At 43.9% G+C, this 17,577-nt stretch overlaps 1 protein-coding gene across 20 annotated transcripts in view; it reads right to left on the reverse strand.

Annotated features, from left to right (window-relative positions):
- ank2b (ankyrin 2b, neuronal) overlaps positions 1–17,577 on the reverse strand; it is a 781,056-nt gene that overhangs the window by 188,678 nt on the left and 574,801 nt on the right. For all 20 annotated transcript variants that reach the window (XM_052010179.1, XM_052010168.1, XM_052010170.1 and 17 more), the window contains 2 exons: positions 15,443–15,541; positions 6,260–6,457 (listed from right to left, as the gene is read on the reverse strand). In XM_052010179.1, the coding sequence (XP_051866139.1) occupies positions 6,260–6,457; positions 15,443–15,541 (297 nt within the window). The remainder of the gene's footprint in view (positions 1–6,259; positions 6,458–15,442; positions 15,542–17,577) is intronic.

The raw sequence follows: 17,577 nt of genomic DNA on the forward strand, positions 1-17,577 counted from the left end.
TTTTTCCCCCTCAGTTTCTGTCTTTCTCTGGAGCTTATGTTCCAAGCAAATATGTCAATGGCATGTGAGAAAGGTTAAAGAGGAATTTGGTAGGGAATGGGATTGCTCTGAGATCTGACATTGACTCGATGAGCTCAATGGCCTCTTTCTATTTCACAAGGAGTATGAAGAATAGAAATATATATTGCTATAACATGTTTGGATGTGTGGGACCTGATAATCTTAATATTTTCAGGTTTATTTAGCTTGTAATGTGGTGTGATTTACATTCAGTAGACTGAGTCACTATTTAAACCTAATTGTTAATATTGTGACAGATAATGACTGGATGACTCAGAAATCCATGCTCTTTACTCAGCACTATCCACTTGAGAATGCTTCATAGTTTGGGTTTGTACTTCTCCCAAACTAACTAAATCAGTTAAATTAATTTCAGCTGAACAATTTTGTTAAACCAAAGAAGTAAATGAATCTGTTTACATGTAACTCTTTCATTTCCCCGCATTACCAATTACATCATTTTGTGCTTGTAACAAAGATCTTATAATGTTTAGAACCTTGGATGATGAAAGATGTTGCAAATTTAGTCAAAGGAAGCATATGCAAGGTTTCAAAAACTGAATTTGGAAAGAGGTCTTGAGGAATATAAAGGAAGCAGGAAAAGGAATCAGGAGGGCCAAAGGGGTCCATGAAATGTCCTTGGTGAGTAGGATTAAGGAAAATACCAAAGCATTTTATACCCACATTAGAAACATGACGGTAACTAGGGAGAGCGTGGGACCACTCATGGACAAAGGAGGGAATTTATGCCTGAAGCCAGGGGAAGTGGGCGAGGTAATTAGCAAGTATTTCACATTGGTATTTGCCAAGGAGAAGGACACAGAGGATAGTGTAACGCTGATATTCTGGGGCATGTTGATAGCAAGGAGGAGAAGCCGTTGGGTCTCTTGAAGAACATTAAGGTGGATGTCCCCAGGGCCTGATGGGATCTATCCCAGGTTATTGAGAGATGCAAGAGAGGAAATTGCTGGGGCCTTGACAAAGATCTCGGAGCCCCCTCCAGCCACAGTTGAGGCCCGTGTCAACTGGGGCCAATGTTGTTCCTTTGTTTAAGAAGGGCAATAGGGATAATCCAGCAAATTATAGGTGAGCCTTCGATCAGTGGTTGGGAAGCTATTGGAGATGATTCTTAAGGATAAAATCCACCCACGTCTGGAAAATCAAAGGTTTTTTAGGGATGGGCAGCATGGCTTTGCGCAGAGTAGGTTATGTCTTACATACTTGATTAAGTTTTTTCAGGTGGTGATGAAGATGATTGATGAGGGGATGGTAGTGGATATTATATACATAGACTTTAGTAAAGCATTATATAAGGTCCCTCATGGTAGGTTGATCCAGAAGATTGAGGGACAGGGGAGCCACGGTGACTTGGTAGACTGGATTCAAAATTGGCTTGGCCATAGAAGAAAGAGGGTAGTGCTGGAGGTCTGTGACCGCAGGTATCAGTGCTGAGACCTCTGTTGTTTGTGATATATATAAGTGATTTGGACAAAAATGTAGGTGGGCTAATTAGTAAGTTTGCAGATTACACAACAGTTGGTGGAGTTGTGGATAATGAGGAAGGTTGTCTAAGGATACAGCAGGATATAGATCAGTTGGAAATGTCAGTGGAGAAATCACAGATAGAGTTTAATCCGGACAAGTGTGAGGTATTGCACTTTGGGAGGACAAATGTAAGAGGAAAGTAAATGGCAGGGCCCTTTGGAGCACTGATGTACAAAGGGGGCTTGGGGTGAAGTTCATAGCTCCCTGAAAGTGGCGATAAAAGGCATATGGCATACTTGCCCTCATTGGTCAGGGCATTGTGTATAATAGTTGGCATGTGATGTTATGGCCATATAAAACTATTGCATGCAGTTCAGGTCGCCGCATTACAGGAAGGATGTGAAACCTTCAAGAAGGTGCAGAAGAGGTTCACCAGGATTATAGAGTATTAGCTAATAAAGAGTATCTCTTACCTGCATCCCCCCGCACCTGCCTATCACTATCTCTTACCTGCATCTATAAAGAGAGGTTGGACAAACTTAGATTGTTTTCTCTCGAATGGTGGAAGCTGAGGGGCAACCTGATAGAACAGCATAAATTATGAGGGCACAGATAGGTCGAAAAGTCAGAGTCTTTTTCTATCCTAGGATAAAGACTGGAGGGGAACCAAAATCCTGGCTGGGAGGTTCGCTCGTGCTACTTGGGAGGATTTAAACTAGTTTGGTAGGGCGGTGGGAACCAGAGCACAGGGTCAGAAAGTGGAGGGATTGAGAGGAAGGTGGATGTCGGGGCAAGTAAAAACAGGCAGGAGCAAAGTAGACACAATGGGACGCACAGTTTGAAGTGTGTGCTAAGAGTATTATGGGTAAGGGTGATGAACTTAGAGCATGGATCATACATAGAACTATGATGTTGTGGCTATAACAGAGACTTGGTTGAAAGAAGGACAGGAATGGGTGATTAATGTTCCATGGTTTTGACGTTTTAGGAAATATAGAGAGGGAGGTAAAAGAGTGGAGGGAGTTGACCTATTAATCAGGGACAATATCACAGCTGCACTGAGAGGGGACATAATGGAGGGCTTGTCCACTGATTCTATATGGGTAGAACTCAGAAATAAGAAAGCTATAATCACTTTGATGGCATTACGTTACAGACCTCTAAATAGCCACCAGGACATTGAGAATACAGATGAGAAATATTCATTGAAGACCCGAGCAACATCCTCTGGCTCCATGCACAGATTGCCCTTTGGTCCCAAATGGGCCCTACTGTTTCCCAGGTTACCCTCTGAATATACATATAACATGCCTTGGGATTTTCCTTAATCTTGTCTACTAATTGTATTTCATGGCTCATATTTGTCCTTCTAATTTCTTTTTTTAAGTACCTCCCTACACATTCTATATTCCTGAAGGACCTCACCTGTTTTCAGTACTCTGTACTGAGATTTATAGAATTATAGAGTTACACAGCACAGAAACAGGCCCTTTGGCTGAACTCATCCATGCTGACCACGCTGCCTAACCGAGCTAGTCCCATTAGCCTGTATTTGGCCCATATCCCTCTAAACCTTTCCTAACCACGAACCTGTCCAAATGCCTTTTAAATGTTGTATCTGGACCAGCCTCTGCCACTTCCACTGGGACCTTGTTCCATATACCATCATTTATATTGATAATTTATAGATAAATATACATTTTTATAGGCGCAGCGCAGAAAGCATCCTATCTAGATGCACCACAGCTTGGTACGGCAACTGCTCTGCCGGAGACCGCAAGAAACTGCAGAGTTGTGGACACAGCTCAGCATATCATGGAAACCAGCCTCACCTCCATGGACTCACCTCTTGCTGCCTTGGTGAAGCAGCCAACATAATCAAAGACCCCACCCACCCCGGACATTCTCTTTTCTCCCCCCTCCTATCAGGCAGAAGATACAAAAGTCTGAAAGCACGTACCACCAGGCTCAAGGACAGCATCTATTCTACTGTTATAAGACTATTTAACAGTCCCCTGGTACGATAAGATGGACTTTTGACCTCACAATCTATCTGGTTATGGCCTTGCACCTTACCATCTGCCTGTACTGCACTTCCTCTATAACTGTACCACTTTATTCTGCATTTGTTATTGTTTTCCCCTGTACTACAGATCTGTATGGATGGCATGCAAAACAAAGTTTTTCACTGTACCTCACTGTATGTCACTACAATAAACCAATTTACCAATTTACCCACCATTCTCTGTTGCCCCTCGGGTTCCTACCAAATCTCTCTCCTCTCACCTTAAACTTATGCTCTCTAGTTCGTCTACCCTGGAGAAAAGACTGTGACTCTTATCTACACCCCTCATGATTTTATATACCTCTATAAGGTCACCTCGCTGCTGCTTATAATCCAGAGAAATAAGCCCCAGCCTATCCAGTTTCTCCTTATAACTCAGGCCCTCCAGTCCCAGTAACATCCTTGTGAATCTTTTCTGCACACTTATCAGCTTAGTGCATTCCTATTGCCAAAGTGACCAGAACTGCATGCAACTCTAAGTGTGGTCTCACCAACATCTTGTACAGTTGTAACGTGATGTCCTAACTCTTGTACTCAATGCCCTGAACGGTGAAGGCAAGCATGTCAAACACCTTCTTTACCATCCTGTTTACCTGTGCTGCCACTTTAAGGGAACTATGTACTCGTACCCCAGGGTCTCTCTGTTCTACAACAATCTCAGGATCTTAATTTCCAGACCACTCTTATGCCATTCCATAGCCATCATGAAACTATCCACAAAATTATCAGCTACAGACATTTCAACTGCTTGCCAGGCTTCAATCTCTAGGATTAGGTCTAGTACAGCTTTCCTCAATGCACTTTAAAAATTCTAAACTCCTCTATGCCTTTCACATTAAGGTAATCTCAGTTAATATTAGTGAAGTTGAAATCCCTTACTACTATAACCTCACAACTCTGTGTGAATTACCTACATTCCTGCTTCTCTCTTTCCTGCTGACTGTGGGTAATATACCCCAGCAAAATTATTGCCCTTTTTTATATGGCCTCATTTGCACAGCCTTCTAGGACATCCTCCCTATGTGGATATGAACCCCCAAGATCCCTCTGCTCCTCCACACTACCCAGAATTCTGCCATTAACCTTGTACTCCGCCTCATGCTCATAGGATCTATGAGCATTTAGAGAATCATGGACTGATCAGGGACAGCTAGCACGGTTTTGTGAAGGGAAGATCATGTCTCACAAGCCTGATAGGATTCTTTGAGGAGGTGACCAGGCAGATTGATGAGGGTAGTGCAATAGATGTGGTCTACATGGATTTTAGTAAGGCGTTTGACAAGGTTCCACATGGTAGGCTTCTTCAGAAGGTCAGAGGGCATGGGATCCAGGGAGGCTTGGCTGTGTGGATTCAAAACTGGCTTGCCTGTAGAAAGCAGAGGGTTGTGGTGGACGGAGTGCGTTCAGACTGGAAGGCTATGACTAGTGGTGTCCCTCAAGGATCAGTTCTGGGACCTCTACTTCCCTTGATATTTATTAATGACTTGGATGAGGGGGTGGAAGGGTGGGTTAGCAAGTTTGCAGACGACACAAAGGTCGGTGGTGTTGTGGATAGTGTGGAGGATTGTCAAAGATTGCAGAGAGATATTGATAGGATGCAGAGCTGGGCTGAGAAGTGGCAGATGCAGTTCAATCTGGAGAAGTGTGAGGTGGTACACTTTGGAAGGACAAACTCCAAGGTGGAGTACAAGGTTAATGGCAGGATTCTGGGTAGTGTGGAGGAGCAGAGGGATCTGGGGGTTCACACCTCACAGGTGGGTAGGGTAGTTAAGAAAGCTTATGGCACGTTAGCCTTCATAAGTCATGGGATCGAGTTTAAGAGCCGCGAGGTTATGATGCAGCTCTACAAAACTCTGGTTAGACCACACTTGGAGTACTGTGTCCATTTCTGGTCACCTCATTATAGGAAGGATGTGGAAGCATTGGAAAGGGTGCAGAGGAGATTTACCAGGATGCTGCCTGGTTTTGGAGAGTATGGATTATGAGGAGAGACTAAAGGAGCTAGGGCCTTACTCTTTGGAGAGAAGGAAGATGATGGGAGATATGATAGAGGTGTACAAAATATTAAGAGGAATAGATAGACAGCCAGCGCCTCTTTCCCAGGGCACCAATGCTCAATACAAGAGGACATGGCTTTAAAGTAATGGGTGGGAAGTTCAAGGGAGATATCAGAGGGAGGTTTTTTACCCAGAGAGTGGTTGGGGCATGGAATGCGCTGCCTGGGGTGGTGGTGGAGGCAGGTACATTGGTCAAATTCAAGAGATTGTTAGATAAGCATATGGAGGAATTTAAAATAGGGGGATATGTGGGAGGAAGGGGTTAGATAGTCTTATATGTGGTTTAAAGGTAGGCACATCATGGTGGGCCGAAGGGCCTGTATTGTGCTGTACTGTTCTATGGTTCTATTACTTCAATGATGTTCTCCTTGATCAATATTGCAATGCCTTCTCCTTTTTCACTTGCTCATGTCTGATTGTGCAGTTATGTATTTGGTAGAGAAGAGATTTTAAAATTTTATCATAATGACTGAAAGCACAGGAAGTAATCAATGTACATGTAAATGAACGGATAAATTGTGAACCATCTGTGTACCCCCATCGATGACTTACTGCAATTACAAATTTAACTCATTTTATATTTGTTATTTACCAGCGCCCGGGCATTGGGATTGGCTCTCTTGTCCAGGAGGAGTTTGGTGACCCTGTAGTGACCACAGTGAGCAGCCACATGCAATGCAGTGAGATAGTCAAGCGTGACGTCATCAACAGGTGCCTTGTGCTGCAGCAGATGCTTGACACATTCCACATGATCTCCCTGGGCAGCCATATGGAGGGGTGACAAACCATTCTGTTCACATGAAGATAAAAGAAATAAAAGAAGGTTCATTAATTCTTCATTCAAAATTGGAGCAGATTACCCTGGAAAGAAATGGTGAATGAGATGGCTTCCATGATTAGTCTACCAAAACTGGCAGAAGCTTCAGACATTTATAGATAAGATAAGATGTCTTTATTGGTCACATGTACATCGAAACACACAGTAAAATGCACCTTTTACGTAGAGTGTTCTGCGGATAGCCCACAAGTGTCACCACGCTTCCGGTGCCAACATAGCATGCCCAAAAATTCCTAACCAACATCTTTTTTTGAATGTGGGTGGAAACCGAAGCACCCGAAGGACAATCACACAGACATGGGGAGAACATACAAACTCCTTACAGACAGCGGAGGGAATTGAACCCAGGTCACTGGCACTGTAAAGCGTTATGCTAACCGCTGCACTACCGTGCCTGCCCACTACTGTGCCTGCCGGTATTATGGCTGGTCAGCAGAAAGCTCTCAAAGATTGGTCTACAACCAGAGACAACAATTCTTTATTTTTCAGAAAAGTGCTTATTAATTTGTAGACCATGGACTCCCATCACCACCAGATTCTGCCATTGGATTCCATGTGGAGCACAGAGCTGGAACGGATATACTGGCATCTGTTCACTCAGCATGTCCTGTGGGTTTGTGCACCTCCAAGACTCACTTACCTGGGACTGGCTAAAAGCCAGTGGTTCCCAATGGAACCATCAGCACCAGCCCGTTTGATTCAGCCAGTGGTGTATGGAGCATTCATATAAACATTTAAATGAAAAAGAGACTGCTACAACCACACACTACTTTTCATAATTTATAGGGTTGCACAAGAGGGAGAATTAGCATCATACTAAGGGAGTCTCAATACACCCAGTCTTGGCTTAGATCATCCTCTGATTGATAAGCCATCCAAGCTCATTGGCTACCTGTCTTCAAAGCTTGGTCTTACTTTGACAGAACACTGGGTGCAATCTGCTACTGACAGGACCTTTCTAAGTGAAACTGACATACTGTACCCACAGAATTGCTCTGGGAGCCATCAAAGCTCTGCCCCCTTGTTAAAGCTGTTAAAGAGACTGAATAATTATGAATGTCGCTGGCATTCACAAATATTCAAAAGCTATGAAAAATTAAAGGAGCTATTACAAATTTAAATTATTTAACAATTTTAAAAATTGCAACACTAGGAAACAATTTAGACATTTAAATCAACTCAAATAAAACAACCAGGAAATTACCTTCTACTACAGAAGTTATAGAAATTACCTTCTACTACTCATGTGCTCCGTATGCAGTATGTGGGAAGTCAGGGACAGCACACTTGTCCCTGATGACTACACCTGCAAAAGGTGCATCCAGCTGCAGCTCCTGACAAACCGAGTTAGGGAACTGGAGCTGGAGCTGGATGAACTCCAGATCATTCATGAGGCAGAGGCAGAAATAGACAGGAGTTTCAAGGAGATAGTCATCCCTAAAAGTCAGGAGGCAGGTAGCTGGGTGACTGTCAGGGAAGGGAAGGGGTATAGAATGAAAGAGCAGAGCACCCGTGGCCGTTCCCATCAACAATAAGTATACCGTTTTGGATACTGCTGGTGGGGAAGACCTACCAGGGATAAGTTGCAGTGGTCGCGTCTCCAGCACCAAGACGGGACCCTCGGCTCAGAAAGGAAGGAGGGAAAAGAAGAGAGCAGTAGTGATAGGGGATTCGATAGTTAGGGGGACAGATAGGTTCTGTGGGAGAGATCGAGAATCCCGGATGGTCTGTTGCCTCCCTGGTGCCAGGGTCCGTGATATCTCGGATCGAGTTCCCGATAATTCTCAGGAGGGAGGTTGAGCAGCCAGACGTCGTGGTCCATGTAGGGACCAATGACGTGGATAGGAAAGAGGAGGAGGTCCTGCAAAGAAAGTTTAGAGAATTAAGTGCAAAGTTGAAGGACAGGACCTCCAAGGTTGCAATCTCAGGATTGCTACCCCTGACATGAGCTAGTGAGGGTAGAAACAGGAGGATCATGCAGCTAAATACGTGGCTAAGGAATTGGTGCAGGAGGGAGGGCTTCATGTTTCTAGACAATTGGGCCTTGTTCCAGGGAAGGTGGGACCTGTTCCAACAGGACAGTTTGCACCTGAACTGGAGGGGGACTAACATTCTTGTGGGTAGGTTTGCTAGTGCTGCTCCGGGGGGTTTAAACTAGATTTGCAGGGGGAGGGGAACCAGAGTGTTAGAACAGATAGTGAGGTGGAGGAGGAAAAAGGTCAGGCGAGGACTGCAGGTATCAACAGAAATCAAACGTTTGTATGTGATAGAAATGTTCTATTTCAATGCAAGAAGTATTGTGGGTAAGGCGGATGAGCTTAGGGCGTGGATTGACACGTGGGATTACGACATTATTGCTATTAGTGAGAACCATAGAACAATACAGCACAATACAGGCCCTTCAGCACACCATGTTGTGCCGACCTTCAAACCACACATAAGACTATCTAACCCCTTCCTCCCACATATCCCTCTATCTTAAATTCCTCCATATGCTTATCTAACAATTTCTTGAACTTGTCCAATGTATCAGCTTCCACCACTACCCCAGGCAGCGCATTCCATGCACCAACCACTCTCTGGGTGAAAAACCTCCCTCTGACATCACCCTTGAACTTCCCACCCAATACCTTATAGCCATGTCCTCTTGTTTTGAGCAATGGCGCCCTGGGAAAGAGGCGTTGGCTGTCCGCTCTATCTATTCCTCCCAATATCTTGTATACCTCTATCATGTCTCCCCTCATCCTCCTTCTCTCCAATGAGAACAGCCCTTGCTCCTTTAGTCTCTCCTCATAATCCATACTCTCTAATCCAGGCAACGTCCTGGTAAATCTCCTCTGCACCCTTTCCAATGTCTCCACATCCTTCCTATAATGAGGCGACCAGAACTGGACACAGTACTCTAAGTGTAGCCTAACCAGAGTTTTGTAAAGCTGCATCATCACTTCGCGGCTCTTAAACTCGATCCCCCGACTTACGAAAGCTAGCATCCCATAAGCTTTCTTAACTACCCTATCCACCCACGAGGCAACTTTCAGTGATCCGTGGATAAGAACCCCCAGATCCCTCTGCTCCTCTACACTGCCAAGAATCCTGCCATTTACCTTGTACTCCACCTTGGGAGTTTGTCCTTCCAAAGTGTACTACCTCACACTTCTCTGGATTGAACTCCATCTGCCACTTATCAGCCCAGCTCTGCATCTTATCAATATCCCTAAGCAAGCTTCGACAGCCCTCCACACTATCCACAACACCACCAATCTTTGTGTCATCTGCAAACTTGCTAACCCAGCCTTCCACCCCCTCATCTAAGTCGTTAATAAATATCACAAAAAGTAGAGGTCCCAAAACCGATCCCTGCGGGACACCACTAGTCACAGCCCTCCAATCCAAATGCAGTCCCTCCACCACAACCCTCTGCTTTCTACAGGCAAGCCAATTTTGAATCCACACAGCCAAGCTTCCCCGGATCCCTTGGCCTCTGACCTCTGAAGAAGCCTACCATGCAGAACCTTGTCAAACGCCTTACTAAAATCCATGTAGACCACATCCACTGCACTACCCTCATCAATCTTCCTGGTCACCTCCTCAAAGAACCCCATCAGGCTTGTGAGGCAAGATCTTCCCTTCACAAAGCCATGCTGGCTGTCCCTAATCAGTCCATGTTTCTCCAAATGCTCATAGATCCTATCTCTTAGAATCCTTTCCAACAGCTTACCCACCACAGACGTAAGGCTCACTGGTCTGTAATTCCCTGGACTATCCCTACTACCTGTTTTGAATAAGGGGACAACATTCGCCACCCTCCAATCTCTGGTACCATCCCCATGGACAACGAGGACTCAAAGATCCTAACCAATGGTTCAGCAATCTCCTCCCTCACCTCACAAAGCAGCCTGGGGAATATTCCGTCAGGCCCCAGGGACTTATCTGTCCTAATATTTTCTAACAACTCCACCACATCCTCTCTCTTAATATCTACATACTCTAGAACATTACCCTCACCTACACCGTTCTCAGCATCATCAAGACCCCTCTCCTTGGTGAATACTGAAGAGAAGTATTCATTGAGAACCTCACCCACTTCCACAGCTTCCAGGGACATCCTCCCACCTTTGTCTTTAATTGGACCTACATTTACCCTAGCCATCCTTCTGCTCTTTACGTACAAGAAAAAAGCCTTGGGATTCTCCTTAACCCTACTCACCAAAGCCTTTTCATGTCCCCTTCTCGCTCTCCTCAGCCCTTTCTTAAGTTCCTTCCTTGCTACTCTATATTCCTCATGAGCCCTGTCCGATCCTTGCTGCTTAGACCTTATGTATGCTGCCCTCTTCTTCCTAACTAGTTGTTCCACCTCTCTCGTCACCTACGGTTCCTTCACCCTACCATTCCTTCTCTGCCTCACCAGGACAAATTTATCCCTAACATCCTGCAAAAGATCCCTGAACATCAACCACATCTCCATAGTACATTTCCCTTCAAAGATGTCGTCCCAATTTACACTCCCAAGTTTTAGCCTTACAGCCTCATAATTTGCCTTTCCCCAATTAAATATCTTCCCATCTTCTTTGCTCCTATCCCTGTCCATGACAATTAAAGGTTATGGAGCAATGGTCACTGTCCCTCAAATGCTCACCCAACGATAGATCTGTCATCTGACCCGGTTTATTACCTAAAACTAGATCTAATATGGCATTCCCTCTCGTCAGCCTGTCAACATACTGTGTCAGGAATTTGTCCTGGACACACCTAAACTGCGCCCTGTCTAAACCTTTGGTGCTAAGTAGGTGCCAATCAATATTTGGAAAGTTGAAGTCTCCCATGATAATAACCCTATTATTTTCGCATCTCCAAAAACTGCCTCCCAATCTGCTCCTCAGTATCCCTACTGCTACAGGGGGGCCTATAGAATACTCCCAGGAGGGTAACTGCCCCTTTCTTTTTCCTAACTTCCACCCATATTGACTCCAGAGAGGATCCTTCTACATTATCTACCCTTTCTGCAGCTGCAACAGTGTCCCTGACCAGTATCACCACCCCTCCTCCTCTTCTCCCCCCCCATCCCTTTTAAAACACTGAAAACCAGGAATATTCAATATCTATTCCTGCCCTGATGTCAGCCATGTCTCTGTAATAGCCACAATATCATAGTCCCATGTACTTATCCAAGCTCTCAGTTCGTCTCCCTTATTCCTGATGCTTCTCGTATTCAAGTAAATGCACTTTGGCCCATCCACCTTACTACTTTTGCAGCCTGTACTCTGCTTCTCCTCCCTCAAAAGCCTCTCTACCTGTCAGATCTACCTTTTCCTCATCCCCTTCTTCCTCTGACCTACTCCTCCGGTTCCCTTCCACCTTACAATCTAGTTTAAACCCTCCTGAACCACACTAGCAAATCTGGCTACAAGGATATTGGCCCCCCTCAGTTTCAGGTCTAACCTGTCCTCTCTGTACAGGTCCCACCTTCCCCAGAAGAGATCCCAATGATCCAAAAATCTAAAACCCTCCCTCCTGCACCAACTTATCAGCCACGCATTTATCTGCCATCTCCTCCTATTCCTACCTTCACTATCGCGTGGCACTGGTAGCAATCCCGAGATCGCTACCCTCGAGGTCCTGTCCTTCAGCCTTCTGCCTTGTTCGCTAAACTCACTTTTCAGGACCTCATCCCTCTTCCCACCTATGTGGTTGGACTTGGATGCAGGAAGGGCAGGACTGGCAGATTAATGTTCCGGGGTTCCGTTGTTTCAGATGTAATAGAGGGGGAGGGATGAAAGGGGGAGGAGTGGCATTACTGGTCAGGGAAGATATCACAGCTGTGCATAAACAGGACAGCCCGGAGGGCTCGTCTACAGAGGCCATATGGGTGGAGCTGAGGAACAGGAAAGGTGTGGCCACACTAATAGGGTTGTATTATAGACCGCCCAATAGTCAGAGAGAATTGGAGGAACAAATCTGTAGTGAGATAGCAGACCGATGTAAGAAACAGAAAGTTGTAATAGCAGGGGATTTTAACTTTCCACATATTGACTGGGACTCCCACACTGTTGAAAGGGCTGGATGGCTTGGAATTTGTCAAATGTGTTCAGGAAAGTTTTCTAAATCAATATATAGAGGTTCCAACGAGAAAGAATGCAATACTTGATCTCCTATTAGGGAACCAGGCAGGTCAGGTGACAGAAGTATGTGTAGGTGAGCATTTTGGGTCCGGTGACCATAATGTCATTAGTTTCAAGTTAATTATGGATAAGGATAGGTCTGGTCCTCGAGTTGAGGTTCTAAATTGGAGAAAGGCCAACTTTGCGGAAATGAGAAAGGATCTAGGAAGAGTGGATTAGGATAAGTTGTTTTCTGGCAAGGATGTGCTCAGTAAGTGGAAGGCCTTCAAAGGAGAAATTTTGAGAGTGCAGAGTTTGCATGTTCCTGCCAGGATTAAAGGCAAAGCAAACAAGCATAGGGAACCTTGGTTTTCAAGGGATATGGGCGATCTGGTTAAGAAAAAGAGAGAGGTGCATAACAGGTATAGGCAATTAGGAACAAATGAGGTACTTGAAGAGTATAGAAAAAGTAAGAAAATACTAAAAAAGGAAATCAGGAAGGCAAAAAGAAGACATGACGTTGCTTTGGCAGATAATGTGAAGGTAAACCCAAAGGGTTTCTACAAGTATATTGAGAGTAAAAGGATAGTAAGTGACAAAATTGGTCCCCTAGAAGATCAGAGTGGTCGTCTATGTGTGGAGCCTCAGGAGATGGGGGAGATCTTAAACAGTTTTTTTGCATCAGTATTTACTCAGGAAACTGGCATTGTGGACATGGAAGGAAGGGAAACAAGCAGTAGTGTCATGGAACATATAGAGATTAAAGAGGAGGAGGTGCTTGCTGCTTTACAGCGAATAAAGGTAGATAAATCCCCTGGGCCTGATAAGATATTTCCTTGGACATTGAGAGAGACTAGTGTAGAAATTGCAGGGGCCCTGGCAGATATATTTAAAATGTCCTTAGCCACGGGTGCGGTGCCGGAGGACTGGAGAGTAGCTCATGTTGCTCTGTTGTTTAAAAAAGGATTTAAAAGTAAACCAGGTAATTACAGGCCAGTGACCCTGATATCAGTAGTGGGTACATTATTGGAAGGCGTTCTGAGAGATCGGATATACAAGTATTTGGATAGCCAAGGGCTGATTAAGGATAGGCAGCATAGCTTTGTGCGTGGTAGATTGTATTTAATGAATCTTGTAGAGTTTTTCGAGGCGGTTGCCAAGAAAGTAGATGAAGGAAAGGCTGTGGATGTTGTCTACATGGACTTTAGTAAGGCCTTTGACAAGGTCCCACATGGGAGGTTAGTTCAGAAGGTTCAGACACTAGGTATCCATGGAAAGGTTGTAAACTGGATTCGATATTGGCTGTGTGGGAGAAGACAAGAGTGGTAGTGGATGATTGTTTCTCAGACTGGAGGCCTGTGACTAGTGGTGCGCCTCAGGGATCTGTGCTGGAGCCATTGTTGTTTGTTGTCTATATCAATGATCTAGATGATAACGTGGTAAATTGGATCAGCAAGTTTGCTGATGATACTAAGATTGGAGGCATAGTGGACAGCAAGGAAGGCTTTCAAAGCTTGCAGAGGGATCTGAACCAACTGGAAGAATGGTCCAGAAAATGACAGATGGAATTTAATGCAGACAAGTGTGAGGTGTTGCATTTTGGAAGGACAAATCAAGGTAGGACATACACAGTAAATGGTAGGGCACTGAGGAGTGCAGAGGAACAAAGGGATCTGGGAGTTCAGATACATAATTCCCTGAAAGTGGCGTCACAGGTAGACAGGGTTGTAAAGAAGGCTTTTTGGCATCCTGGAATTCTTAAATCAAAGTATTGAGTATGGGAGTTGGGATGTTATGGTGAGGTTGTATGAGACATTGGTGAGGCCAAATTTGGAGTATTGTGTGCAGTTCTGGTCACCTAACTATAGGAAGGATATTTGTAAGATTGAAAGAGTGCAGAGGAGATTTACTAGAATGTTGCCGGGTCTTCAGGAGTTGAGTTACAGGGAAAGATTGAACAGGTTAGGACTTTATTCCTTGGAGTGCAGAAGAATGAGGGAGATTTGATAGAGGTTTACAAAATTATGAGGGGTATAGACAGAGTTAATGAGTGCAGGCTCTTTCCACCTAGATTAGGAGAGATACGTACGAGAGGACATGGCTTTAGGGTGAAAGGGGAAAAGTTTAGGGGGAACATTAGGGGGAACTTCTTCACTCAAAGAGTGGTAGGAGTATGGAATGGGCTGCCATCTGATGTAGTAAATGCGGGCTCACTCTTGAGTTTTAAGAATAAATTGGATATATACATGGACGGGAGAGGTCTGGAGGGTTATGGACTGGGTGCAGGAAAAATGGGACTAGCGGAATACCGTTTCGGCACAGACTAGAAGGGCCAAATGGCATGTTTTCTGTGCTGTAGTGTTCTATGGTTCTATAGCTTTTCTCTGCAGTATTCTTCCCTATTGAAATCAATGGGCTGCCTGGACTTGTGCCACGTTCAGTGGATTTCATAGTCTAAGCACTATGTCGTTTTGTTTTCACTACCAGAACTTCAAGAGTAATCCAATGCCAGAGTGCATTTGTTCAGGGATCAGGGATCAGCTGTGGAAGTTGAGGGTTTCTGCTTTTTCCTGGGAGTCCCAAACCTCCATCCTGCTCAAGTGGTAAAAGGCAGCAGTTTAATTGGAAAAATGGGCTGCTGCTGTTGTGGTGTTCTTAGGTCAAGTTCATCTTGGGCAATGCCAGACTACTTTTCCCCAATTTTAGCAGACCAAGAGGGAACCTTCCTAGATTTCACAAATTAGATAATTAACCTATTAAGTATTAATCTGAGACAAACAATCTTAAATTGTACACCAACTAATTAACTCAAGTTACTTAACACTGCACACATAACCACCTTTGTCCTGGCAAGCATTGGGGCTCCCCTCTCAAGCAGAATTTCTACAGCTCCATCATGTCCACTCCTTGCTGCGCAGTGTAGTGGGGTCAGCCCATCCTGATGAAAAAACAGTACAGGTTAAACACATACATCTGGGTGAATAGCACAAGTTGTACAAGACATTTGCAATCCAGAAGAACTATCAAGGCAAATTAATCACTAACATTGTTTCTTTAAAATGAACTTTTCCTTTCCCTACATTCACCCCACCTCCTGCCCCTAACACCACACCTCACTGTCCCCATTACCACCACAATTAAAACTTGCAAATAATTAGGGCAAATACCTCTTTAGAAATTATTTTTATAAAATCACCTTCAAAATCTTGGATTTTATTCCCAAATTTATGCTGCTTCCCTTGCCAATACAGAAGTCCAATATGGCAGCACTACCAAGGAGATGATGTCAATCAACAGAAAGCGATTAATCAAATTATAAAGAGGAAATGACAATGAACTCATATGGGATTAAATTTGCTTTTACATAATTACTTTTTCCATTTGTTCTCTACAGTCTTAGTGTTACAAATTGAATTCTATGTTTTAATAGATAATTTAGTTCTTCTGCAAAGAAATGCCAACAATCCAGACAAGCTAGAATGAAACATCTTTTGCTAAAAGCCCTGGGCTGGAGAACCTTTTGCAGACTAATGAGTTTGAAGTTCCCTAATAGCTGGAAGGATGCTGTTATCCTTCTCCTGGATTGTTTGAAACACAATAGCGCAGCACTGCTGGAGTACTTTGATTGTTAGCACTTAAAGAGGAAGATGGTGACTATATTAGAATGTTGTTAGTATTGGTTACAAATAGGGATTTTATGGCAGGATGAATCGTAACACAATGGAGCCGATGATCAGGTATATCAAAATAAATTCAGTATCAATGTACAATTTTGTGATGGGAACAATAGTGCAACTTTCAAGGGATATTTACTTAAGATGAGCATCTTGTGGGTCCAGGCATAACAATGAAAGCAACAGATAATTATAATAGATAGCGTAAAATAAATAAAATATTCAACTATAAAATAATACAGAAGAGACTTGATTATTATCAGTACTATTTATGAATGGTTTCCAGCTGATGGGATTCTCAAAAACACAATACTTGAAACACAGTAAAATTGACGTTTCATCTAATGGTCTTTAGGACCCGGGGGAATCACGATTCACAGCATGAGACTGCTGAATGCAATGTTGACCTGTAGGTAGTATAGGGCTTGTTTGAAATGTTTTTATTTACATACTACCTTGCATGGTTAGTGTGTCAAGATGGAAATGTAGTCATCAGCCATGTCAGGGTGGAGGCAGAGGTGTTGGGGTGGAGGGAGGGACAGATTCAGTGGGGGCTTGTTGATGGGGTAAATCAAGGAACAAAAGGCAATTGAGGCATTGAGTTTAAAAGTCAATAAGTTATCTTGCAGATTTATAAAACTCTGGTTAGGCTGCATCTGAAATACTGCATTCCGTTCTGGTCACCCCATTATAGGAAGGATGTGGAGGCTTTGGAGTGGGTGCAGAAGAGATTTACCAGGATGTGAGGGCATGTGCTGTGAGAAGAGGTTGGACAAACTTGGGTTGTTTACTCGAGAGCAGTGGAGGCTTAGGGGAGACCTGATAGAAGTTTATATAAGTATGAGAAGAATAGATAGAGTAGACAACTAGTAGCTTTATCTCAGGGTCAAAATATCTGTTACTAGAGGGCATGCACTTAAGGTGAGAGGATGAAAGTCAAAGGAGATATGCAGGGCAAGTTTTTTTTTAACATAGAGAGTGGTGGGTGCCTAGAATGTGCTGCCAGGGGTGATGGAGGGAGATACGATAGAGGTGTTGAAGAGATTCTTTGATAGGCACATGGATGTGCAATGAATGGAGGGATGCAGATCATGTGCAGGCAGAAGGGATTAGGTATCATTAGCATAATTAGTTTGGTGCAACATCGTGGGACGTAGGACTGCTCCTGTGCTGTACTGTTCTATATCAGTGAACTGACATTCTACTGACCCTTGAGCTAATAACCTAATCAGCTGTAGTTTAACTAATATCTGATTTGGTAAAACAGTCTCTTTTTATTGGTTTGACTACATATTTTTCA

The sequence above is a fragment of the Pristis pectinata genome, chromosome 2 (genome assembly GCF_009764475.1).
Source record: "Pristis pectinata isolate sPriPec2 chromosome 2, sPriPec2.1.pri, whole genome shotgun sequence".
Lineage (NCBI taxonomy): Eukaryota > Metazoa > Chordata > Chondrichthyes > Rhinopristiformes > Pristidae > Pristis > Pristis pectinata.